The sequence below is a fragment of the Ranitomeya variabilis genome, chromosome 1 (assembly GCF_051348905.1).
Source record: "Ranitomeya variabilis isolate aRanVar5 chromosome 1, aRanVar5.hap1, whole genome shotgun sequence".
NCBI lineage: Eukaryota > Metazoa > Chordata > Amphibia > Anura > Dendrobatidae > Ranitomeya > Ranitomeya variabilis.
Genome location: NC_135232.1, coordinates 820,139,637 through 820,166,165, shown reverse-complemented (window position 1 = coordinate 820,166,165; position 26,529 = coordinate 820,139,637). Strand labels below are relative to the sequence as shown.

The 26,529-nt window shown below is 45.2% G+C and overlaps 1 protein-coding gene across 4 annotated transcripts in view; it reads right to left on the bottom strand.

Moving 5' to 3' along the window:
• Positions 1-26,529, bottom strand: part of CENPC (centromere protein C) — a 316,155-nt gene that overhangs the window by 244,630 nt on the left and 44,996 nt on the right. For 3 of the 4 annotated variants that reach the window (XM_077275003.1, XM_077275008.1, XM_077275016.1), the window contains exons 2-5: positions 25,090-25,127; positions 14,013-14,086; positions 9,150-9,226; positions 4,956-5,013 (exon numbers count right to left, since the gene is read on the bottom strand). In XM_077275003.1, coding sequence (XP_077131118.1) covers positions 4,956-5,013; positions 9,150-9,226; positions 14,013-14,086; positions 25,090-25,127 — 247 coding nt within the window. The remainder of the gene's footprint in view (positions 1-4,955; positions 5,014-9,149; positions 9,227-14,012; positions 14,087-25,089; positions 25,128-26,529) is intronic. The other variant, XM_077275023.1, reaches the window with a different exon arrangement.

The window sequence follows — 26,529 nt, the reverse complement described above, 5'->3', positions numbered from 1 at the left end:
CAGAATGCTGCAGCTAAGCCTGAGCCCACTGCTAAAGAGAAATGAATATTCTCGCTGGCAGTGAATACTAATTTCTCTGCAATAGCGCACACTGGCTTCCTGCAGCAGCCGGGCAGTCACGTGTACCTACTACTTAACCCCTTTCTGACATCTGACGTACTATCCCATCGAGGTGGGGTGGGCCCGTATGCCCACCAACGAGATAGTACGTCATATGCGATCGGCCGTGCTCACGGGGGGAGCGCGGCCGAGTGTCAGCTGACTCCTGGCACATTAACCCCTGGAACACTGCAATCAAACATAATCGCAGCGTTCTGGCGGCATAGGGAAGCATCGTGCAGGCAGGGTTCTCCCTGCGTGCTTCCCCGAGACCCTCGGAGCAACGCGATGTGATTGCGTTGCTCCGAGGGTCTCCTACCTCCTACTCCCTGCTGGCCCCGGATCCAAAATGGCCGCGGGGCTGCTTCCGGGTCCTGCAGGGAGGTGGCTTACAAGCGCCTGCTTAGAGCAGGCGCTGGTAAGCCAGGAGCACTGCCTGTCAAATCGCTGATCTGACAGTGCTGTGCAAAGTGTCAGATCAGCGATCTGACACTATAGTATGATGTCCCCCCCGGGACAATGTAAAAAAGTTTAAAAAAAATAAATACTTACATGTGTAAAAAAAAAAAAATTCCTAAATAAAAGAAAAAAAAAATATTGTTCCAATAAATACATTTCTTTATCTAAATAAAAAAAAACAATAAAAGTAAAACATATTTAGCATCGCCGAGTCCGTAACGACCCGACGTATAAAACGGTCCCACTAGATAACCCCTTCCATGAACACCGTCACAAAAAAAACAAAGGCAAAAAAACGCTTTATTATACCGCAGAACAAAAAGTGGAATTACACTCGATCAAAAAAAAGAATATAAATATCCATGGTACTGCTGAAAACGCCATCTTGTCCCGCAAAATACGAGCAGCCATACAGCGTCATCAGCAAAAAAATAAAAGTTATAGTCCTCAGAATAAAGTGATGCAAAAATAATTATTTTTTGTAAAAAATAGTTTTTATCGTATAAAAGCGCCAAAACATAAAAAAAAGATATAAATGAGGTATCGCTGTAATCATACTAACACGAATAATAAAACTGCTTTATCCATTTTACCAAACACAGAACGGTATTGGATTAGGGTTTCAGTTAGAAAATGGGGGTTTCCACTGTTTAGGCACATCAGGGGCTCTCCAAACATGACATGGTGTCCGATCTCAATTCCAGCCAATTCTGCGTTGAAAAACAGTGCTCCTTCCCTTCGGAGCTCTCCCGTGCGCCCAAACTGGGGTTTACCCCAACATATGGGGTATTAGCGTACTCAGAACACATTGGACAACAACTTTTGGGGTCCAATTTCTCCTGTTACCCTTGGGAAAACAAAACTGGGGGCTAAAATATAATTTTTGTGGAAAAAAATGATTTTTATTTTCACGGCTCTGCGTTATTAACTGTAGTGAAACACTTGGGGGTTCAAAGTTCTCACAACACATCTAGACAAGTTCCCTGGGGGGTCTAGTTTCCAATATGGGGTCATTTGTGGGGGGTTTCTACTGTTTAGATACATCAGGGGCTCTGGAAATGCAACATGACGCCTGCAGACCAATCCATCTAAGTCTGCATTCCAAACGGCGCTCCTTCCCTTCCGAGCTCTGCCATGCGCCCAAACGATGGTTCCCCCCCACATATGGGGTATCAGCGTACTCAGGACAAATTGGACAACTTTTGGGGTCCAATTTTGCCTTTTACCCTTGGGGAAATAAAAAATTGGGGGCGAAAAGATCATTTTTGTGAAAAAATATGATTTTTTTATTTTTACGGCTCTGCATTATAAACTTCTGTGAAGCACTTGGTGGGTCAAAGTGCTCACCACACATCAAGATAAGTTCCTTAGGGGGTCTACTTTCCAAAATGGTGTCACTTGTAGGGGGTTTCAATGTTTAGGCACATCAAGGGCTCTCCAAACGCGACATGGTGTCCTCTCAATTCCAGTCAATTTTGCATTGAAAAGTCAAATGGCGCTCCTTCCCTTCCAAGCTCTGCTGTGCGCCCAAACAGTGGTTTACCCCCACCTATGGGGTATCAGCCTACTCAGGACAAATTGCACAACAACTTTTGGGGTCCAATTTCTCCTGTTACCCTTGGTAAAAATAAAAAATTGGAGCTGAAGTAAATTTTTGGTGAGAAAAAAATTAAGTGTTCATTTTTTTTTTTTTTTAAACATTCTAAAAATTCCTGTGAAACACCTGAAGGGTTAATAATCTTCTTGAATGTGGTTTTGAGCACCTTAATGGGTGCAGTTTCAATTCGGAGTCGAGCTGGATAGAGCATAGAGTAGATGACATTTTTGTCTCTAAGTTGCTTCTTAATTTCCATAAACCGTGCCTGCTGTTTTTGGAGCTCCATTGAAAAGTTGAATTTGATAGGGCCTTTTTGCCCGGACAAACGAAGAATAGCATCCCTATCCCTACAGTTAAGGAGACGCGCCAGAAAAGGTCGAGGTGGAGTTCCAGGGGGGAGAGGTCTTGTAGGGTTCCCTGTGGGCCCTCTCCACCGAAAATGTGGAGGAAAATTCATCCCCAGAGAGGCCCTGAGCCAGTCTTCCAGAAATTACTCAGGTTGCTGACCCTCCAAACATTCCGGCAGGCAAATAATTCGGATATTATTTTGGCGTAGTCTGTTATCCAAATCATCTGCCTTTTGTCTCCAGGCGTTTATAGAGCCAGCCACTTTCGTCACTTTAGCCTCAATAGGGGTGATGGTATCTTCTATATGGGACACTTGTTTCCACCTCTGTAATGCGCCCCCTCATGGCCTGCATATCATGCCGCAGACGACCCTCCTCAGTATGTACATCCTCTATTTTTCAATAAGAGATGATCTAGTTAGGGATATAGCCTGCATTAATTGCATAGATGCCTGTTTAAGAGTCAATTCGTCTTGTTCACCCTCCTCATTACTATCAGAGAGGCGGTTTTAACGCTGGGCCTGTGAGGGGTTGTTTCTAAGAGTTCGTACACTAGCAGGGGGATCATCCTGGGCATACCTTTTTAATTTGTCAGCAGCTCCTGCTCCCTTGAAATGGTGCATGGCTAACAGCAACAATGTTCCACAAAATTATTACAATTGTATTTATGGAGAATCCACGTTCCAGTCGCAGACACAGCAGGGTTAAATGCAGAGTTTATATCCTAAAGTGACTCTGGATAGACAGATGGGATATTAAGAATTGTAAATGTAGCAGCTTTAAGTCTTCACCCAGGCTCTGTGCACCAGAGTGAGCTCACAGTCTCCACAGGGCAGAAGCAGGGAGGGGGGTTAATCCCTCCAAAGTAATGGCGCTGGCAGGTTGAGTGTCTATCTAATAGGGGAACGCAGGGCCCAATTTTCCAGAGCACACACCGCACGTCCCCTTATTATTATCCCCTCAGGATGTATGCTCCCCTCCTGAGCAGCACCACAAGGATAGCAAGTAGCGTCGCTTCCCCTCCTGTCAGGGTGCGCGCTTTAGAAATGGCCGCTGTCCCACGCAGGTACCGCCGCCCGCCCAGGTCCTCCGACTCCAGATGCACCTGAGTTCCACAGCACTCACCCGCAGATGTCGGGAGACTCTCGGAGCCCAAGAGGGGAGTCCTGCCACTGATGGAGGTTGGCGCCGCATCCCGTCCCGTCGGAGCGCGTGCTTAGAAAATGGCCATCACTACACATGGATCCCTCTGTCCGTCCAGGTCACCTCGGCTCCCCACGTCCCGGATCCTCACAGCACCCTTCCGCAGAGGTCACAAGCCTTCCAATGTCCAGCGGTTCTGATACCGGCAGGTATAACTTGTTAAAAAAGGGTCTTAATGGCAAGATAAGTTCAGGATTCCAGGAGCTCTCACAGGGTGCGTTCTCTCTCCTCCGCTACATAGGCACGCCCCCATATCTCTGTGATTTAAGGGCATAAAAATTCAAAGTTGGAAAATTGCAACATTTTCAAAATTTTCGCCAAATTTCCATTTTTTTCACAAATAAAAGCAGGTAATATCAAAGAAATTTTACCACTATCATGAAGTACAATATGTCATGAGAAAACAATGTCAGAATCATCAGGATCCGATGAAGCGTTCCAGAGTTATAACCTCATAAAGGGACAGTGGTCAGAATTGTAAAAATTGGCCCAGTCATTAACATGCAAACCACCCTTGGGGGTAAAGGGGTTAAGGGAAATGAATATTCACTTCTCTCCACTCCCATGGGAACAAGGCTGCAGCTAACACTGCACGCGCTACTAAATAGCAGTGAATACTCACTGCCCTCCAAGCACATAGTCCTTGCATGGAGAGCTGTGAGTATTGCGGCAGCAATGCTCTGCTTGTAAGCAGCGCATGACGTCCCTGCTTACAAGCATAAAGCAGATGCTGGCACTGGAACAAGACGCTGCGAGGGAGCGCAGGAAAGTAAGTATAATGGTTTAATTTTTTTATGTTTTTTGATGGGGCCCATGCACCAGGATGGGGGATGAGGGTACAATGCATACCCCAGCCTATACTCGAATAAGTAAGTTTTCCCAGTTTTTCTGTGGTAAAATTAGGTGCCTCGCCTTATACTCGGGTCAGCTTATACTCGAGTACATACGGTAAGTTGTCACAGTACAAAACAAGTAAGGTAAGAGTATATTCACATTATGTTTTAGCCACACGTCAGTGTACTCAATTGCAATTTTCTGTCAGCCTCAGAAAAACTGACATTGCGACTACATTTGCTTCATTGAATGAAGTCATTGGCCTAGTCAGCGGTTCCATCCGAATACGTTTTACAGGACTTTAGACGAAGACTCAACAAGGCACTGACAAGGTGGCAAAAATGCAATATAAACAGAGCTTTACCTGTAAATAAAACTGATAGTCAGTAAAAAGTAACACTGAACTATGTAGGTACCTTTCAATAGTCCAGGCGGGTCATTTACACGAGATGTGGAAGCATCTTGGGCTTCTTCCTATTCATGGATATAAAAGGAAAAAAAAAAACCCTGTTTGAAATCCACAAATGCACAGACAGACTAGCCTATATAAATTGCAATGCAACATGAGATGGATCTCTCTACTCATACACTGCCGCTGTATTTGCCTTTAAAAATCTTTTCAAACTTTGTTAATTTCACCAAAGGGTTAAGCAGATCATCAGACCTGAATCTCATGTAACAAGCACTTTACATAGGATTGGCAGACCATGAGTGAGCAGGTTGGAGAAAGAAGGTAAACTTCTATATAGTAGGGGGTGGTGGGTGGTACATAATGGCGTGGAGCATGAAAAAAGGCATCAGAAGAAAGTGTGGGAGCGATCTAGTCAGGACACAGAACTGTATCAACTACTATTACTGTGGATAATATGAGGCAATTGGCAGAACAGGGAATTTATAACCCAGTTACAAATGGAGGAGGGTCGGATGTCTGACCTCCCCCCATCCCACCCAAGCTACGGCGCTGTCAGAAGAAGCAGAGAGCATAATTATTTTCCTCCAGAAATACCTCAGACCTTTCACCCCCCTAGATTACCGTAATCAGTAAATAGGCCTATTCTAAATGAGTAATTTTTTTTTTTTTGTAATCATCTCACTTACATCACCCCTCACCCCACTGGAAACTACATCATGGGCAGCACGGTGGCTCGGTGGTTAGCACTGCAGCCTTGCAGCACTGGAGTCCTGGGTTCAGATCCCACCAAGGACAACATCTGCAAGGAGTTTGTATGTTCTCCCCTTCTTTGCGTGAGTTTCCTCTGTTTATTCCGGTTTCCTCCCACATTCCAAAGACATACTGATAGAGAATTTAGATTGTGAGCCCCGACAGGGACAGTGATGATAATGTGTGCAACCTGTAAAGCGCTGCGGAATATGTTAACGCTATATAAAAATAAAGATTATTATTGTTATTATTTTATGGGTCATGAACTGCACATCTCCCCTCCATAACACAAGAACTCAGTACTCTCTGCAGCATGCATAGCTTTAAGGGCTTACTGCAGGGAATGAAACTTAAGATAATTAACCCCTTAAGAAGAAGCTGACCGCTAATACATGCTGCCCAATCCACTGGCTGGATTTCGGCCAGGTAAGCAACTCAAACGCTGCGACATTTCACAGTGAAACAATTTAATAGCCGCTTAGAACTGGGCTAAATGGGAGGCTAGTCAGACAGGCGTGTTCCCGGCAGCTTCTCGCTGCCAATGACTGACAGGTCTTTCCCTAGATGAAAACACGCAGCATTTCAGTCAAATAAACCAAGCTGAAATCATGCAGCCAGCATCAGTTATATTCTGCCTTATCAATGGGCAGCAAGCATCAGCTGTCAAGTTCCTTTTCAGTCTTTCATTATTGCCCTTTCAACTTTTTATTCTCCCCTTTTCAAAGAGACATAATTTTAATTTTTTAAAGGCCAGATCCATAAGGACTTTATTTTGTTTGTTTTTTTGCGCTTGAGGAGCTGTAGTTCTGAATGACAACTCCATTTTCCCATGCATCGTGTGGTTAAATGAATGAACAAAAAAATTTAGAGTGAGCAAAAAAAAATTATTTTTTTTTAAAAAAGTGTGCATATAATTTTTACTTTGTTAATTGTGCAGTAAAAATGACTCCACAAAATTTATTTTTTTAGGTCAGTACAATTACATCAATACCAACGTGTATAGTTTAAGTTATTTTCATGGCAGTTTAGAAAAAAAAAAAAAATACCGTATATACTCGAGTATAAGCCGACCCGAGTATAAGCCGACCCCCTAATTTTGCCACAAAAAACTGGGAAAACTTAATGACTCTAGTATAAGCCTAGGGGGGAAAATGCAGCAGCTACCGGTAAAGGTCAAAAATAAAAATAGGTACCAATAAAAGTAAAATTAATTGAGACATCAGTAGGTTAAGTGTTTTGGAATATCCATATTGAATCAGAAGCCCCATATAATGCTCCATACAGTTTATGATGAGCCCCATAAGATGCTCCACATTAAAATATGCCCCACATAATGCTGCACAGATGTTGATTATGGCCCCATAAGACGCTCCATAGAGATATTTGCCCCCATATAATGCAGCACAAATGCTGATTATGGCCCCATAAGATGCTCCATAGACACATTTGCCCCATATAATGCTGCACATGGCCCCATAAGATGCTCCATACAGACATTTGCCCCATACAATGCTGCACAAATGCGGATTATGGCCTCATAAGATGCTCCACATGGCCCTATAAGATGCTCCAGAGATATTTGCCCCCATATAATGTTGCACATGGCCCCATAAGAAGCTCAATAGAGATATTTGCCCCCATATAATGCTGCACATGGCCCCATAAGATGCCCCATACAGATATTTGCCCCAATGTAACGCTGCACATGGCCCCATAAGATGCCCCATACAGATATTTGCCCCATATAATGCTGCACATGGTGCCATAAGATGCTCCATAGAGATATTTGCCCCACATGCTGTTGCTGCTTTTAATTAAAAAAAATAAAATAAAAATCACACTCACCTCTTGTCCCTCAGGCCCCGGCACTTGCTATACTCACCTTTCCCGTTCCACTGCTGGCGCCGCTGTGTCTTCCCCGTCCTCTGCACTGACGCTCCGGCAGAGGGCGGCGCGCACACTAATCGTGTCACTGCGCCCTCTGACCTGAGCGTCACTGCAGAGGACGCGGAAGACACAGCGGCACAGATGGTGGAACGGGAAAGGTGAGTGAGTATGCCCCCTTTATACTCACCTGCTCCTGGTGCGGTCCCTGCAGTCCCTGCTTCTCCGGGCGCCGGCTGCTTCTTCCTGTATGGAGCGGTCACATGTCACCGCTCATTACAGTAATGAATATGCGGCTCCACCCCTATGGGAGTGGAGTCCATATTCATTACTGTAATGAGCGGCACCATGTGACCGCTCAATACAGGAAGAAGCGGTCAGCGCCCGGAGAACCATCGACCTGCAGGGACCGCACCAGGAGCAGGTGAGTTATTAGACAGCTGCCGCTCCCCCTCCCCTGCCGACCCCTGGGTATGACTCGAGTATAAGCCGAGAGGGGCAATTTCAGCCTAAAAAAAGGGCTGAAATTCTCGGCTTATACTAGAGTATATACGGTATATTCTTTTTAGAATTTGGTTTATGTTGTTATTTTCCCAAGACCAATGACTATCGTTTCATCAACAGAGCAACGAGGGTTATGTTCTTATATGGTGAAGTAGCATTTTTACAATCAATTAAAGAACAAAAAAAAAAGGAGGATGTAGCACAGCTGAAGGAGCAGCTCCCACACCAGACAGAAACCCTACTAACATCTGCCAACATCTGTACCTCTTGGACAAGACAAAGACAGATTACCACTGGCCCCCACTCCACGGCACTATAAAAAGGTCAGTCGCTCTATTCCTGGACCACTACTGAGACCCACGAGGGTCCTGGCCGGCTGCCCACCCACGTGCTGCCCACCCATGCTGCCCACCCACGTGTGCAGCGAGACCTGGAGGGACTGCACAGCAAAACCCACTGTGACTAAAGGCACAATCCTAGCTAGACACACAAAACCTCCCCCCCACGAAAACACCGTTTACCGGAGCATAGCTGCCTTCCATTCCCTGAACCGGTAAAGGGGCCCCTAAAAGTGGGACAGCGACCAGAAAAAGCAGAGAGAAAAAGGTCTCTCCAGCAGTGATGGAGATGATACGGCCCTATGTCGGCGGTGAGCAGAGTGCATCATTGGTTTCCTAGTGGCTATTTTACTGAAGCCGTGGGCTGCCGGAGGCGGCACGTGCACAGATTGGCATCTCGGCTGGGAAAGTGGCCACAGGGAGACCAATGATGCACTCCTCTCTGCTCACCGCCAACAACGGGCCGCAGCATCTCCACACTTCTGCCACCTCCGGCTGCCTGAAGAGGGAACTCTGCTCCACCACCGTTGAAACTCCCCGGTAAGCCTGCATTTGGACAGCAAGACGCACCTCCCATTTTCCCCTCACATGGGGGGAAAAAGTGCATCTTCTAGTCCAAAAAATATAGTAAATTATACTTGAGCTTGCGGTTTCAAAATGGACAGCAAATAAAACACACTGATATATAAAGGACAGTCACTCTAAAAGCACATTCACTTTACCTCTCTGCTTTGATAACTTGTAACTTGCACAGGTGATGAAGTTCTACTAACCGTTGAGTCAAAGTCTGAGGTGGAATCTGAATATTAAATAAATATATTTATGAATATTAAAAAAAATATGTATATTTATAAATAATATTGATATATATTTACCAACATTATGCTTTAAATCATTAATGATTTGCTAACTTTCACAATAGCTTTTTACTCGACTACAACTAAATTCTAATATAGCAATGAAACACTGAAAATGAGGAATGTTTGAATGTAAAATGTGGAAAACAGGAAATACAGTACAATACCAAAATGACTTACCAGTAACAGTTTCTTCCAGAACCCGTAACAGCACACCTGAGACAGGGATTTGCCCACCAAGGACAAGAAACCTACTGGAATAAAAAGGGTGGCACGTCTCCCCCACATCAGTTGGGTTACAGAGCATGAGAGGATCTCCAAACCATTATACAGTGGGTACGCAAAGTATTCAGACCCCTTTAAATCTTTCACTTCATTGCAGCCATTTCGAATATTCAAAAAAAAAGTTTATTTTTTCCTCATTAATGTACACTCTGCACCCCATCTTCACTGAAAAAAAAACAAATGTAGACATTTTTGCAAATTTATTAAAAAAGAAAAACTGAAATATCACATGGTCATAAGTATTCAGCCCCTTTGCTCAGTATTGAGTAGAAGCACCCTTTTGAGCTAGTACAGCCATGAGTCTTCTTGGGAATGATGCAACAAGTTTTTCACACCTGGATTTGGGGATCCTCTGCCATTCTTCCTTGCAGATCCTCTCCAGTTCTATCAGGTTGGATGGTGAACGTTGGTGGACAGCCATTTTCAGGTCTCTCCAGAGATGCTCGATTGGATTTAGATCAGGGCTCTGGCTGGGCCAGTCAAGAATGGTCACAGAGTTGTTCTGAAGCCATTCCTTTGTTATTTTAGCTGTGTGCTTAAGGTCATTGTCTTATTGGAAGGTGAACCTTCAGCCAAGTCTGAGGTCCAGAGCACTTTGGAAGAGGTTTTCATCCAGGATATCTCTGTACTTGGTCACATTCATGTTTCCTTCAATGACAACCAGTCGTCCTGTCCCTGCAGCTGAGAAACACCCCTTAGCATGATGCTGCCACCAAGTTTCACTGTGGGAATGGTTTTGGGCAGGTGATAAGCTGTGCCTGGTTTTCTCCACACATACCGCTTAGAATTATCACCAAAAAGGTCTATCTTTGTCTCATCAGACCAGAGAATCTGATGTCTCATAGTCTGAGAGTCCTTCATGTGCTTATTAAGCAAATTCTATGCGGGCTTTAATATGTCTTGCACTGAGGAGAGGTTTCCATCGGGACACTCTGCCATAAAGGCCTGAACAGGTGGAGGGCTGCAGTGATAGTTGACTTTGTGGAACTTTCTCCCATCTCCCTACTGCATCTCTGGAGCTCAGCCACAGTGATCTTAGGGTTCTTCTTTACCTCTCTCACCAAGGCCCTTCTCCCACAATTGCTCAGTTTGGCTGGACAGGCAGGTCTAGGAAGACTTCTGGTGGTCCCAAACTTCTTCAATTAAGGATTATGGAGGCCACTGTGCTCTTATAAACCTTGACTACTGCAGAAATTCTATTGTAACCTTAGCTATTAAGGTTGAAGGAAGACCAAGTCCATCTTGATCAACCCATTGCCTAACCTAACAAGCACTAACATGTATAACATATAGAGGAAGGGAAGGCAAAAAAAACCCATGTGGCAAACAGTAAGCTCCACATTCCTTCCCGACTCCACATATGGCAATCAGACTAGTGCCCTGGATCAACGCCCCATCAAGGAATCTAGTATATATAACCTGTAACATTATACTTTCAAGAAAGGTATCCAGTCCCCTCTTAAGTTTTAGAAATGAATCGCTCAATACAACATCATATGGCCGAGAGTTCCATAGTCTCACTGCTCTTACAGTAAAGAATCCGCGTCTGAGATTATGATTAAACCTTCTTTCCTCCAGACATAGAGGATGCCCCCTTGTCCCCGTCTCAGGTCTACGAGTAGAAAGGTCTCTGTACTGTCCCCTCATATTTTTACATTAAAATAAGATCACCTCTTAGCCTTCGTTTTTCCAAACTAAATAGCCCCAAGTGTAATAACCTATCTTGGTATTGCAGACCCCCCAGTCCTCTAATAACCTTGGTCGCTCTTCTCTGCAACCGCTCTAGTTCAGCTATGTCTTTCTTATACACCGGAGACCAGAACTGTGCACAGTATTCTAAGTGTGGTCGAACTAGTGACTTGTATAGAGGTAAAATTATGTTCTCCTCATGAGCATCTATGCCTCTTTTAATGCATCCCATTATTTTACTTGCCTTTGTAGCAGTTGCCTGACACTGGCCACTGAATACGAGTTTCTCATCCACTCATACACCCAGGTCTTTTTCATTAACGGTTTTGCCCAGGGTTTTATAATTAAGCACATAATTATATATATCTTATTTGTCTACCCAAGTGCATGACCTTACATTTATCCCCATTAAAGCTCATTTGCCATTTATCAGCCCAAGCTTCTAGTTTACTAGTTTACATAAATCCTCGTGGAATATAAAATTGTCCTCCTCTGTATTGATTACCCTGCAGAGTGCAGTGTCATCGGCAAATATTGAAATTCTACTCTGTATGCCCCCTACAAGATCATTAATAAATATGTTAAAAAGAACAACTATGTAACCTTGGCCAGATCTGTGCCTTGTCACAATTCTGTCTCTGAGCTCCTGGGCCAGTTCCTTTGTACTCCTGATTCTTTTTTGGTCTGACATGCACTGTGAGCTGTGAGGTCTTGTATAGACAGGTGTGTGCCTTTCCAAATCAAGTCCAATCAGTTTAAACACAGCTGGACTCCATTGAAGGAGTAGAACCATCTCAAGGAGGATCACAAGGAAATAGACAGCATGTGACATTCTAACTTTAGGTCCGTCATTATTATTTCTGATATTCGGCTGAGAGAGGTTTTCCAAGGCCTGGAAGAAGAGGGAAAGCCTCCCCCCTACGTGTGGATTGACGTTCTAGAGAAGATTTTTTTACCCCTCTCCTCTCCATCCTCCTGCAAGGGAAGGACCACTGAACATAAGCTTGGGATTTTTGCTGCTATCCTCCCATTTTCTTCTCACTCATGGAGGCTGTACTCTACTATATTTTCCTCTATTTAGATCTGGCATGAAAAAAATAAATAGAATGGGAAAGCACTTTTGTATCCCCAGCCTTTTGTAGTATATCATCCATTTATTGAATAAAAAGGGACCATCGCAAGGGATACAACATAGCCTATTTTTTTTTATTGAAAGTCCCCAGGGCAGCTCTGTAGCCACAAGGCTCATCTAGCTGCATTGGAAAGACCTGATGATCTTGTCGCTAGCCTCACTGAATCTGCCAAAGGTTGCAGCTCCTTGCTTCAATGGCAGATTAGAATTTTATCCCTCAAGGTTCTTATCCTTTAATTGTTCCTCCAGTTGATGCAACCAGATCATTAGCGAATGTGCAGTGTCATGTCCCATCCCCCGATGACACCACCCATGTGGTGAAACATGTTGAGGGAACATATGCCATTTTAACCATTGTACGATTCAACCTATGCAATGGGAATGCAATAGCAGAATAGGAGGAGTTACTATAATACAACTAAACAGGCAGATTAGGGACAATCTAATACCATCTATGCATTTTAATCCCAACAGTAATAAAAGTTAAAAAGTTTTATGGCCTACAAGAGAGGGATTTCTATATGGGGCTCTTCTAGGGATTTATTAAGCTTTTGTTCTTTATCCCCTTTACAACAGGCAATTGCATTCAGGCAATGAGGAAGATCCCACATTCCTCTATTTTTCTTCCTCATCTAGTGAGACCACCAGCAAGGCACCCCAGGACCCAGGAAACACCTTCAGTAATACTTCCCAAAAGGACTCCACCCCCTGAAAAATTATCAGCCTGTTATTTATCAGCAGCTCAGGAATCCAGTTTGACACCACCGACCGAAATTTGAATGCCCATCAATTTATCACCCCAAATCCCACATCATAATACGCCAGATGGACCCCTGCAAATACAACAGAAATGACAATTTGGGGAATTGTGCTGCAAATGAGTATAGTCAGAAAACCAGAGCTTCAGCAGTATTGTACGGATATACTCATCAGCACCAGAGGTATTCTGTAAGGCCATGAAAGGGACATGATTTGAAGTGATCTAAAAAATTGGGCATTATAGTGATAATGAGCCAGCAGCTAACCACTAAAGCAGAAAATATGCTGAGGAGTACAACCTCCAAAGGGACATCTGTATAGTTGAATCTCTGGATCATTTCAAAAGGGAGGCCAAGATTCCAACAATCCCTGCCTAGTAAGCGGGCCAGGTATGGAATTGGCTGTGTGCACACATTGCATTTTTTGGTGCAATTTTTCCTTGCAGATTTTCTAGATAAACCTAAAGCAATCCTGATGCCAGCAAAGTGAAAGAGGAACCTGAAATGTCATACACACGTTGCTTATTTTTAGACATGCAGATTTGGTGCAGAAAATAATCTGCAGCATGTCAAATCTGTGCTTTTTTCTTACATCTGCGTTTTTCACCATTGAATTCAGTCAAATCAGTCAGAACAGGGTGCACATACCTTTACACTGTAAAAGCTGTGCTATAGAGTACCCTACCTCAGGCTACACCCACAGATTTAGGTATATGAGTAGGACACCCAGATTTTACCCTTGAATGACGCAACATGTGAACAAGTTCTAAATATTTAAAAATATATTAGCTAAGTACCTTTACCCATTAAAAAGAAAAATAAATAAAATAGTACAGTACACACTAATCATAAACTTGAACTTACTTGTCACATTAAAATATTTAGTCACAAAGGAAACAGCATTATCCCCAGGTTTCAAGTCGGGAACATCTTGAAATCTAAAATTACAAACAAAGTAAGAACATGCAGGCCAATTTTCTTTTCTTGGTATAATTCGTTTTAACAACCCTGACTTCTATAATATCACGCCACATGGAAGGGATTGGCAGTGTCTCCATTGATAACTACACCATTAGCCTACTTTCACACATCAGGTTTTTGCAGTCAGGCACAATCCGTCGAATGTTGAAAAAAAAACAAACAAAAAAAAAACACAGATCTGTCGCAGATTGTGAAAAACTGATGCAACTGATCCATTTTTTCGACAGAACCGACTAGCATATCCAGATAATTGGATAAAAAAAAAAATATTGGAGCTTCTCAGTTTAACCCCTTTCTGCCATCTGACGTACTATCCCGTTGAGGTGACCTGGGACTTAATTCCCAGGGACGGGATAGTATGTCATGGCATTTAATGAGACATCGCGACTTAAGTCGCGGTGATCGCATTAAAATTCCGACGCCATCTTACCTCAGGGAAGATGGCCTCGGCATCCTTGCGTCTGTCACCGCCCTCCAACCCTTCCGATCGCTGTGATTGGCTGTTCAATTCTGAACAGCCAATCACAGCCTCTCATTGGCTAAAACAATGAGGTCCCAGGCTAGGATCGAGAACCTAGCAACACCAGGCACAGGCAAACCCCCCCCCCGGATTAGCGCGATCGCCGATCGTGCCAATCGCAAGGCACAGCAGCGGTTTTACCGCGATGTGCCCTGCCGGTAAAGGCCTGGATCGGTGCTGTAATAACACCGATCTTAGGCCAGAACCTAGGACAGGCCCAGCAGGGTCTGCAGGAGCTGATTGGCGAGATCGATGTCATCGACGATCGCATCAATCACAGGGCACAGCGGTGGTCACGTTGTGACCGCTGTGTGCCCTGCTGGTGACCTGGCTGTAACCTGCCTAGGATCAGAGCGATCATAGGCAGTTGCCATGATCACCAGGGCCAGCAGTGATTGGTGGGATCGATGTGATCTCCTTCTGTGCTGGGCCTTGTGGTGCTACAGAAGCCTGTAACACCACAATCCCTGCTGAAGAATGGCAACAGAAGACAGGCGACAGAAGACAGGCGACAGAAGACAGGCGACAGAAGACAGGCGACAGAAGACAGGCGACAGAAGACAGGCGACAGAAGACAGGCGACAGAAGACAGGCGACAGAAGACAGACTACAACCGTAAGTGTTATCCCTGATCCCTACCCGATCTCTCTTCATCCGCCCCAACTCCCCTCCTTTTACTCCCCTCCATCCCTCTTTGCGCCGCTTCCGTGCGCACATTTAGCAACTACCGAGCATTGATTGGTGACACAGTTCACCGATCAACACTCGTGCTCGCTTTTTTTTCTCCTCAGCCCCTTTTGCGCCAACTACGTACACACATCACGCAGTTGCCAAACTTTGATAATTAACGCAGTTCACTATTCAGAGCTTGTGGATGCCGTTTTCCTGTTTTTGTTTTTTTCCACCCCCACCCCCCCTTGCACCACACCTGTGCGCACATCCAGCAGCCGCCAAACTTTGATAAGTGACGCGGTTCACTTAGCAGACCTCTCGTGCCTGCCGGTTTCCTTTTTTTTCTTTTTCCCACAGCCCCATTCACACGCCCAGCAGCCACTGATTTTTGATAAGTGACGCGGTTCACTTATCAGAGCTAGGGCCTGCTGTATTAGGCTTTCCTTTTCACAGGTATTTATTACACCCTATTTGCTTTTTTTTTTTCTTTTCAGAATAGTTTGCACCAATCACTATCCCCCCACACGTACACAGTTATCAATAAAGTACACGCAAGCACCATACTGACAAAAAAAAATGTCCCGCTCGTCCAGTTCATCCCAACAGTGGTATTCATTGGAGGAGGCATATTCTTTCCTTGCCTCCGACACTGATAGCGAGGGAGAGGATCCCACTATTCTTTACTTTTCCGATGCTTCATCCTCATCCTCTTCCCCCTCCAGTCCTGCGGAACCGCCACACAGACGCCGCAGGACAGAAGATGAGGCAGCGCCCACCATTCCAGAAGATGAACCAGCGCACCCCACTGCGGACCCCATATGGACCTTACCGCCCGAAAATACGAGCCACCGATTCCCGATTTTGTGGCAGAATCAGGAACCAAGTTTGACACCACCGGCCTCACAGAACTAGACTTTTTCAAAGTCTTTTTCTCTGAGGATTTTGTTAACCTCATGGTGGAGCAAACTAATTTGTATACCCGTCAATTTTTGGAACAAAACTCAGGTTCATCATATTCTAACAGGTCTCCTGTAGACGCAGTTGAAATTATGCAGTTTTGGGGCCTGGTCCTCCACATGGGGATCCTGAAGAAGAAAGAACTTCTGCAATATTGGAGTGTTGATATTTTATATAACACTCCAGTGTTCCGAATTGTCATGGCCCAGACGCGTTTTGAGGCCATCCATAAATTCCGGCATTTTACCGATAATGCACAGTGTCCCGCACGAGATGACCCCAACTTTGACCGTCTGTCCAAAGTTCGGCCGGTCATCGAACACTTCCAAACAAAGTTTCCTGAAGTGTACGTGCCTCAAAGGGACTTCTGCGTGGATGATTCCTTAATTTATTTTAAGGGACGGCTCGGATTCAGTCAGTACCTGCCCAGCAAGAGGGCCAGGTACGGAATCAAACTCTATAAGATGTGTGAGAGTACCTCAGGGTACACCTACAGCTTTAGAGTATACGAAGGGAAGGACACCAGGATTGAACCCCCTGAGTGTTCTCCTGTCCTGGGAGTAAGTGGGAAAATTGTGTGGGATTTGGTGTACCCACTGCTGGATAAAGGGTATCACCTCTACACTGATCACTTTTACACCAGCATTCCACTCTACAAATCCCTCTCTGCGTGAGGTACCGCAGCCTGCGGTACTGTCTTTCTGTCCGCAAAAATCAGAGAGGCCTCCCAAAGACGCTACTTGGGCAGATGCTCAGAAGAGGTGATATCAAAGCCCAATGTAGTGACTATCTGCTGGTGGTCAAGTACAAGGACAAGAGGGATGTCCTTCTCTTGACCACCATACATGATGATGGCAGCGCCTCAGCACTGTACGAGGTACCTCTACAGAGGTCAGCAAACCGACCTGTGTATTGGGGTAGAACAAAAACATGGGGGGGGGCGTTGATCTTTCCAACCAACTCCTCCAACCATACAGTGCTTTCAGAAAGGCCAGGGTGTGGTACAAAAAGCTGGCACACCTATACGTCATACCTTCATTTACAGGAGGTAGTGGTTAAGGCACTGATATTTGGCACGAGGAAGGAGCGGGCCCCAGTACTTCCAGAACTGAAGGTGCTAGTATCGTACCAGGTCAGTATTTTTCCGGGGGGGTGGTCCCGCCAACTGGAAGAAAAGGTAAGCCGCAAAAAAAGTGCAGAGTGTGTTACAAAGGGGGAATACGCAAGGACACCACTTATCAATGAGACACCTGCCCCGAAAAACCTGGCCTGTGTATGAAGATTGCTTCAAATTGTACCACACCTCTATGTACTACTAATTTACTTTACAGGAAACAGATTAGTTCCAAAGGGAGCACATCTAGATAAGTTCCTTGGGGGCCTACTTTCCAAAATGATGTAACTTGTGTTTTTTTTTTACCTGTTTAGGCACCATTCTATCAAAGTCTGCATTCCAAAACGTCACTACTTCGCTTCCGAGCCCCAACGTGTGCCAAAACAGTGGTTCCCCTCCACATATGGGGTATCAGCGTACTCCGGACAAACTGGACAACAACTTTTGGGGTCCAATTTCTCCTGTTACTCTTTGTGAAAATAAAAAATCGCGGGCTAAAAAATAATTTTTGAGGAAAGAAGTTTTTTTTTGTTTTTTTTCACGGCTCTCTTCTGTGAAGCACTTGGGGGTTTAAAGTGCTCTATGCATCTAGATAAGCTCCTTGGGGGTCTAGTTTCCAAAATGGAGTCACTTGTGGGGGAGCTCCAATGTTTAGGCACACAGGGGCTCTCCAAACGCGCCAAGGTGTCCGCTAAAGATTGGAGCTAATTTTTCATTCAAAAGTCAAATGGCGCTCCTTCCCTTCCGAGCCCTGTCGTGCGCTCAAACAGTGGTTCCCCCCACATATGGGGTATCAGCCTACTCAGGACAAATTGGACAACAACTTTTAGGGTACAATTTCTCCTGCTACCCTTGGGAAAATAAAAAAAAATTGTTGCTAAAAGATCATTTTTGTGACTAAAGTTAAATGATCATTTTTTCCTTCTAAGTTGCTTCTGCTCCTGTGAAACACCTGAACGGTTAGTAACCTTCCTGAATGTGGTTTTGATCAGCTTGAGGGGTGCAGTTTAGAATGGTGTCACCTTTGGGTATTTTCTGCCATATAGACCCAAATGTGAGGTGGTCCTTAAAAAAAATGGTTTTGTAAATTTTGTTGTAAAAATGAGAAATCGCTGGTCAAATTTAACCCTTATAACTTCCTAACAAAAAAAAAAATTGTTTCCAAAATTGTTCTGATGTAAAGTAGACTTGTGGGAAATGTTATTTATTAACTATACTAGCTGAAGAGCCCGGCGTTGCCTGGGCATAGTAAATATCTGTGGTTAGTTATAGCACCTCACTTCTCTTATTTTCCCATCACGCCTCTCAGTTTCCCCCTCACATCTCTCATTTTCTCCCTTACACCTCTCATTTTCCCCCTCACTCCTCTTATTTTCCCCCACTCCTCTCATTCCCCCATAACACTTGTCATTTCGACCTCACATCTGTCATTTTCCAATCACTCCACTATTTTCCCTCACTCCTCTCATTTTGCACTCACACCTTTTCATTTTCACCTCACACCCCTCATTTTCACCTCACACCTCTCATTTTCCCCAGTATATACATGTTTGTCATCTACCTTATACATAGTATACACCTGTATGTCATCTCCCCTGTATATAGTGTATACCTGTGTCATCTCCTCCTGTATATAGTATGTACCTGTATGTCATCTCCTCCTGTATACAGTATATACCTGTGTGTCATCTCCCCTGTATATAGTATATACCTGTGTCATCTCCCCTGTATATAGTATGTACCTGTATGTCATCTCCTCCTGTATATAGTATGTACCTGTATGTCATCTCCTCCTGTATATAGTATGTACCTGTATGTCATCTCCTCCTGTATATAGTATATACCTGTGTCATCTCCCCTGTATATAGTATATACCTGTCTCATCTCCCCTGTATATAGTATGTACCTGTGTGTCATCTCCTCCTGTATATAGTATGTACCTGTATGTCATCGCCTCCTGTATATAGTATATACCTGTGTGTCATCTCCCCTGTATATAGTATATACCTGTGTGTCATCTCCCCTGTATATAGTATATACCTGTATGTCATCTCCTCCTGTATATAGTATATACCTGTATGTCATCTCCTCCTGTATATAGTATATACCTGTGTGTCATCTCCCCTGTATATAGTATGTACCTGTATGTCATCTCCCCTGTATATAGTATATATCTGTATGTCATCTCCTGCTGTATTAGACCTCGTTCACACATTATTTGCTCAGTATTTTTACCTCAGTATTTGTAAGCTAAATTGGCAGCCTGATAAATCCCCAGCCAACAGGAAGCCCTCCCCCTGGCAGTATATATTAGCTCACACATACACATAATAGACTGGTCATGTGACTGACAGCTGCCGTATTTCCTATATGGTACATTTGTTGCTCTTGTAGTTTGTCTGCTTATTAATCAGATTTTTATTTTTGAAGGATAATACAAGACTTGTGTGTGTTTTAGGGCGAGTTTCATGTGTCAAGTTGTGTGTGTTGAGTTGCGTGTGGCGACATGCATGTAGCGACTTTTGTGAGATGAGTTTTGTGTGGCGACATGCGTGTAGCAACTTTTTGTGTGTCGAGTTGCATGTGACAGGTTAGTGTAGCAAGTTGTGTGCAGCAAGTTTAGCGCATGGCAAGTTTTGCGCGTGGCGAGTTTTATGTGTGGTGCGTTTTGAGTATGTGCAAGTTTTGTGTGAGGCAACTTTTGCATGTGTTGCAACTTTTGTGCATGTGGCAATTTTTCCGCGTGTGCAAGTTTTGCGTGTGGCGAGTTTTCCATGAGGTGAGTTTTGCGTGAGCCTAGTTATGCATGTGGCGAATTTTGCGCGTGGCGAGATTTGAGCGGCGACTTTTGTGTTTCAACTTTTATGTGGCGAGGTTGGTGTATGTGTGGTGAAAAGTGTGCTGAGGGTGTTATGTGTTCAAGCACGTGGTAGTGTGTGGCGCATTTTGTGTGTGTGTTCATATCCCCGTGTGTGGTGAGTATCCCATGTCGGGGCCCCACCTTAGCAACTGTATGGTATATACTCTTTGGCGCCATCGCTCTCATTCTTTAAGTCCCCCTTGTTCACATCTGGCAGCTGTCAATTTGCCTCCAACACTTTTCCTTTCACTTTTTCCCCATTATGTAGATAGGGGCAAAATTGTTTGGTGAATTGGAACGCGCGGTTAAAATTTGGCCTCACAACATAGCCTATGACGCTCTCAGGGTCCAGACGTGTGACTGTGCAAAATGTTCTGGCTGTAGCTGCGACGCTGCAGATACCAAACCCGGACATACACACACATTCAGCTTTATATATTAGGTATACCTGTATATCATCTCCCCTGTATATAGTATACTAGCTATTGAACCCGTTCTACGCCCGGGTGGCGAGCATTTATATTGGTATATGGTCTCCATCCTGGTATGTGCTGCTCCCATCTTGCGCCCCCATCCTGTCATGTGGTGCTCCCATCCTGCGCCCCCATCCTGTCATGTGGTGCTCCCATCCTGTGCCCCCATCCTGTCATGTGCTGCTCCATCCTGCATCCCCATCCTGTCATGTGCTCCCATCCTGCGCCCCCATCCTGTCATGTGCTGTTCCATCCTGCGCCCCCATCCTGTCATGTGCTGTTCCATCCTGCGTCTCCATCCTGTCATGTGCTCCCATCCTGCGCCCCCATCCTGTGATATGCTGCTCCATCCTACACCCCCATCCTGTCATGTGTGTGCGCGCCCCCATTCTGTCATGTGCTGCTCCCATCCTGTGCCCCCATTCTGTCATGTGCTGCTCCCATCCTGTGCCCCCATTCTGTCATGTGCTGCTCCCATTCTGCACCCCCATCCTGTCATGTGTGCGCCCCCATTCTGTCATGTGCTGCTGCCATCGTGCGCAATCATTCTGTCATGTGCTGCTCCCATCCTGCGCCCCCATTCTGTCATGTGGTGCTCCCATCCTGCGCCCCCATTCTGTTGTAATGTGCTGCACCCATTCTGTCTGTTCCTGTTTCCATTCTGCCGTATGTTGCTCTCATCTTTCTCTCTCCGGCTCTACTGCCCGAGTGCGGCTGTGCTGAGTGCCGGCGGCTGTGCTGAGTGCCAGCGGCTGTGCTGAGTGCCGGCGGCTGTGCTGAGTGCCGGCGGCTGTGCTGAGTGCCGGCGGCTGTGCTGAGTGCCGGCGGCTGTGCGTGGCGGTGCTGAGTGCCAGCGGCTGTGCTGAGTGCGGGCGGCTGTGCGTGGCGGTGCTGAGTGCCAGCGGCTGTGCTGAGTGCGGGCGGCTGTGCGTGGCGGCGCTGAGTGCGGGCGGCTGTGCGTGGCGGCGCTGAGTGCGGGCGGCTGTGCGTGGCGGCGCTGAGTGCGGGCCACTGTGCGTGGCGGCGGTGAGTGCGGGCAGCTGTGTGTGGCTGTGCTGGGCGCCGAGTGCTGGGGGCCTGAGCAAGCGGGGACACCGGCGCGCTGTGGGGGTCAGGTGCCGTAGTCGCCGCTAGCTCAGGCCCCCGGCACTTGCTATATTTACCTGTCCCCCGTTCCATTCCACTGCTGCGCGCCTCTCTGTCTTCCGGGGTCCTCTGCCTGTGACTGTTCAGTCAGAGGGCGGCGCGCATTAAGCGCGTCATCGCGCCCTCTGAACTGAACGTCGCAGGCAGAGGAGGAGGTGGAGGACGGAGTAGCACGCATCGGTGGAACGGAGGACAGGTAAATATTGCATACTCACCCTCCTGGCTCGTCCCTGCTTCTCCGTTGGAGATCGCGGTCTGCGTTCAGTGCTTACGCACACCGCGATCTCCTGGGAGCGTCGCTCTGTGGGGTCCAGACTGCGCCGGCGCTTGCGCAGTCTATAAAGGCTTCGGACAGAGTGACGCTCCCAGCGTTATATTATAGATACCTGTATGCCATCTCCTCCTGGCTGTCAATTTGCCTCCAACACTTTTCCTTTCACTTTTTCCCCATTATGTAGATAAGGGCAAAAATTTTTGGTGAATTGGAACGCGCGGGGTTAAAATTTTGCCTCACAACATAGCCTATGACGCTCTCGGGGTCTAGACGTGTGACTGTGCAAAATTTTGTGGCTGTAGCTGCGACGGTGCAGATGCCAATCCCGGACATGCACACATTCAGCTTTATATATTAGATTGTGAAAATTGCTAATTTTTGAAAATTTGCACCAAATTTCCATTTTTTACACAAATAAACGCAAGTTATATCGAAGAAATTTTACCACTATCATGAAGTACAATATGTCATGAGAAAAATCTCAGAATCACCAAGATCCGTTGAAGCATTCCAGAGTTATAACCTCATAAAGGGACAGTGGTCAGAATTGTAAAAATTGGCCCGGTCATTAACGTGCAAACCACCCTTGGGGGATAAGGGGTTAAAAAAAAGAAATCCGAAGTCCGTCATTTACCGGATCCGGTACCTTCCGGCTACCATAGGCTTCCATTCTAGCAAAAAGCTGTGTACGTTTTTTCCAAACGCCGGAAACTACATTTTTGTTGCATCCGGCGAAAACCGTACAAAACGTAAGGTCAACCGGCGCTAATACAAGTCTATGGGGGAAAAACGGATCCGGCGGCATCTTTCGCTGGATCCAGTTTTTTCAAAGTTTGCCGGATTGAGCCTGATGGCGAAAGACGGATGTGTGAAAGTAGCCTTAGAAAATTGGCTTTCTGAAGGACTAAAAATATTGAAGCTCTTAATGAAATATATTGATACTCATGATCTACAATTATAATTAGTGATAAGAACTTGGTGGGTGATACACTGCTGAGCTGGCAGTCAGTCAGTGTCAGGGCATGGATACAGTCACTGCTCCCTGTATACTGAGCCAGAGGCTACTAGGAAAAAAGTTAATTTCTTCCCAACAACTGGGCTTTTCACACAATAGCCACATGGCCTTAGAACCCCATCAACCTGCAGATTAACCCCATATCTGCAGGGCAATAGTCTGATCGATGCCTTTTAAAATTATTCTGCCGCTAATATGTTAATTTCTAATATCTCTGCAACAGGAATGCAAAGCTAAAAGGGGTTGTGGATGTCCCAGATAACCCCCTTTAAATGTTAGCCATGCCTTAAAAACTATCAGCAGGTTATTGCTACGTCATCTGAGAGCAGCCTGATGTAGGTAAAGAGAAGCTAAATCCAACTATGTATCACTTAGGCTACTTTCACACTAGCGTCGGGCTTGGCCCGTCGCTGTGCGTCGGGCCGACGTTCCCGACGCTAGCGTTGTCTCTGCCGCACAACGGGGGCAGCAGATGCATTTTTCCAGCGCATCCGCTGCCCCATTGTGAGGTGCGGGGAGGAGGGGGCGGAGTTCCGGCCGCACATGCGCGGTCGGAAAAGACGTTTACGACGGAGCAAAAAACGTTGCAAGCAACGTTTTTTGCTCCCGACGGTCCGCCACTGCACGACGCATCCGTCGCACGACGGGTGCGACGTGTGGCAATCCGTCACAATGCGTCGCTTAATGTTAATCAATGGTGAAAAAACGCATCCTGCAAACACTTTTGCAGGATGCGTTTTTTCGGCAAAACGACGCATTGTGACGGAATGCAGTTAACGCTAGTGTGAAAGTAGCCTTAGGCAGGGCAGTATTTAGAGTTTCTGCTGCCCTAGGCACTTTTAGTGCTGCCTCCCCCTTTGGTGAGTATGACACTATCGGCAGTGACTTTGAAAAGAATCGCTGATGTGAAAGTCGCCTTTTGCAGCAGATCCGGCAGTTTTTCTGCATCTGCCGCGTAAAGGATCACTTACGGCAGCACTACATTCGGCCTCATTCATTCCCTATGGGATTTGTGGCACTTGCCATGATCTGGCAAATGCGGTACCACACCTCCCAACTTTTGAAAGGAAAGAGGTTCAAAGTTTGCAGCGCGCGTAGTGCGCCGCGGCAAATTTTAGGCCACGCCTCTGACCACACCCATTTCACAACTAGTCACACCCATATCCACGTCCCAACCACAGCCATTTAGCACTGCTGATCACACTGTTTTATATACAATAATTATAAACAAAAAAAATATGGCCACACAGTGCTCCATACTGTATAAAGGCCACACATGATGCTCCATACTGTATAATGGCCACCATACATGATGCTCCACACTGTATAATGGCGCCACACAGTTCTCCATACTGTATAATGGCCACACAGTGCTCCATACTGTATATGGGGGGGGCGTACATGGGGGGCGCGGGGGGTTGGTTAGTCGGGAGGTAACCCAGGACTAATTAAAAAAAAAACACCTTGCTCAGGTGCCGCCCCCTGCATTGTCCCCGCCCTACGCACGTGCCCTCAAGTGCCTAGTGGCAAATACGGCCCTGCACTTTGGCTGCACCTAGTAAACTTTCTCACAGTTTTTAGATTTAGCAATGAAGCAGAGCTGAAAAAGCTAACCCTGCCCACACCAGGCTCTGTATATACACAATACCCATAGACAGTGAGCTGCCTATCACAGGAGGGGGAATGTTGGAGCAAGGCTCAGTGACCAGCTAGTCACAGCAATAATAAGCACTTGGTGCTAAAATTATCATTGTAAGCAAACCAAACCTCAAAACTTGACAAGAAATGGCATCCCTGAAATCTGTGTTTCACCCCCTACCTCATGCTGTCTTCAGATTACATAGCAAATACCTGCTAACAGATTCCCTTTAACACTTGCAGAGTGCTGTTATTACAAATATAAAACATTTAAAATATTCAAAGACTTACCTATTTCCATAATATCGCGGCCTATAGCTTTGTTTCTTCTGTTGAAGAAAAACAATTCAGAAGTATTAAGGATTTTACATTCAGGGCACTATGAAGCAAAATTAAAGCCAACTTGTCACAATGAAAATCTGCCGGTAGCAAGTTAGGGCTCACTCAGACATCATTTTCCAGTACGACCTTAATCCATGTTTTTCATATTTTTTCATATATTTTCATGTTTTGCATACCTGAGTATTACTGCAGACCAAGGGTTCCATACCAAAACACATCTAATTTTAATCCAAGGCACAGATCAAATTAGTAAATGGAAGTCTATGGATCCACGGTTTTACTTTGTTTTATTAAACAGACAGCATTTGGATGCCATCCGAGTGCTGTTCAATATTCATGTTTGTTTGACAGGAGATATGGAAATAGGCTCTTCAGCGAAGAAGGGGACTTGAACTCAAGCACTACCTATGGATGTAGAAATCCTAAGTCAATATCAACACTTTAATGAGTGTCTTACAGAGTTTTCACTCCGGGAGGGGAAAACCCCTTACTTACGTAGCGCTCACTAATATACTAATTAGGCAAGAAGACTACTAGGTCTTTATTTCGGTAAAACAATTTATTAATAATGAAAAAAAAAAGGTTTAATAATCAACAATTTAAGCTATGATTTGATATATGTACTACAGGCACATGAATTATAACAGCGCTAGCCTAACATTACATGATCATAATCATCATCTATATAATAGAGAAAGTAAGCATCTATATAATTACCAAATATTGTAACATCACTTCCCTGCCAGGGGACTCGACTGATGAGAAGGAAATATTCGGTAACACATCATCACAGAAGTTATGCGTCCATAAAGTCTCCTGGAATGTCCCTACCCCCACCTAGGTGCCGACCTGTTTTATACACTTAAAACTGGATTTAGTTTGGTCATGCGTACTGGCATTTTTGTCCTGTACAATTTGTTATTGTACAGGTTGCGAGTCGTAATATTTTTCTCACACTACAAGAATGCTGTTGCGCGTGCGCACATAGTTATTTATGCCACATCTCCTCATACAATACAAATAGGTCACTCAAAGGGCACTTTCCCGCTTCCATTGTCTTGTTTTACTCAGTTAATGGCAATAGATACGTGAAATCACTATCTACACATACATTCAGACATTCTTGTCTCATTTGTATCACAATGAGCCATTTCAATCTACTAATCTGATTTTGCACAAAATTGTAAATTAAACATCAGTAATGTCTCACAGCAGTGACTTATAGGAGCTAGGTGTGAAGGAATGCATGAAGAAGTAGGGACCAGCATACAGCCAAGCATTGTCAGCCCTCAATCCGTATACTTCTCATTTCTCTGTTACGGTGCCTCTATGTACCTTGTATCCCCGAAAATAAGACAGTGTCTTGTATTAGTTTTTGCTTCCAAAGAT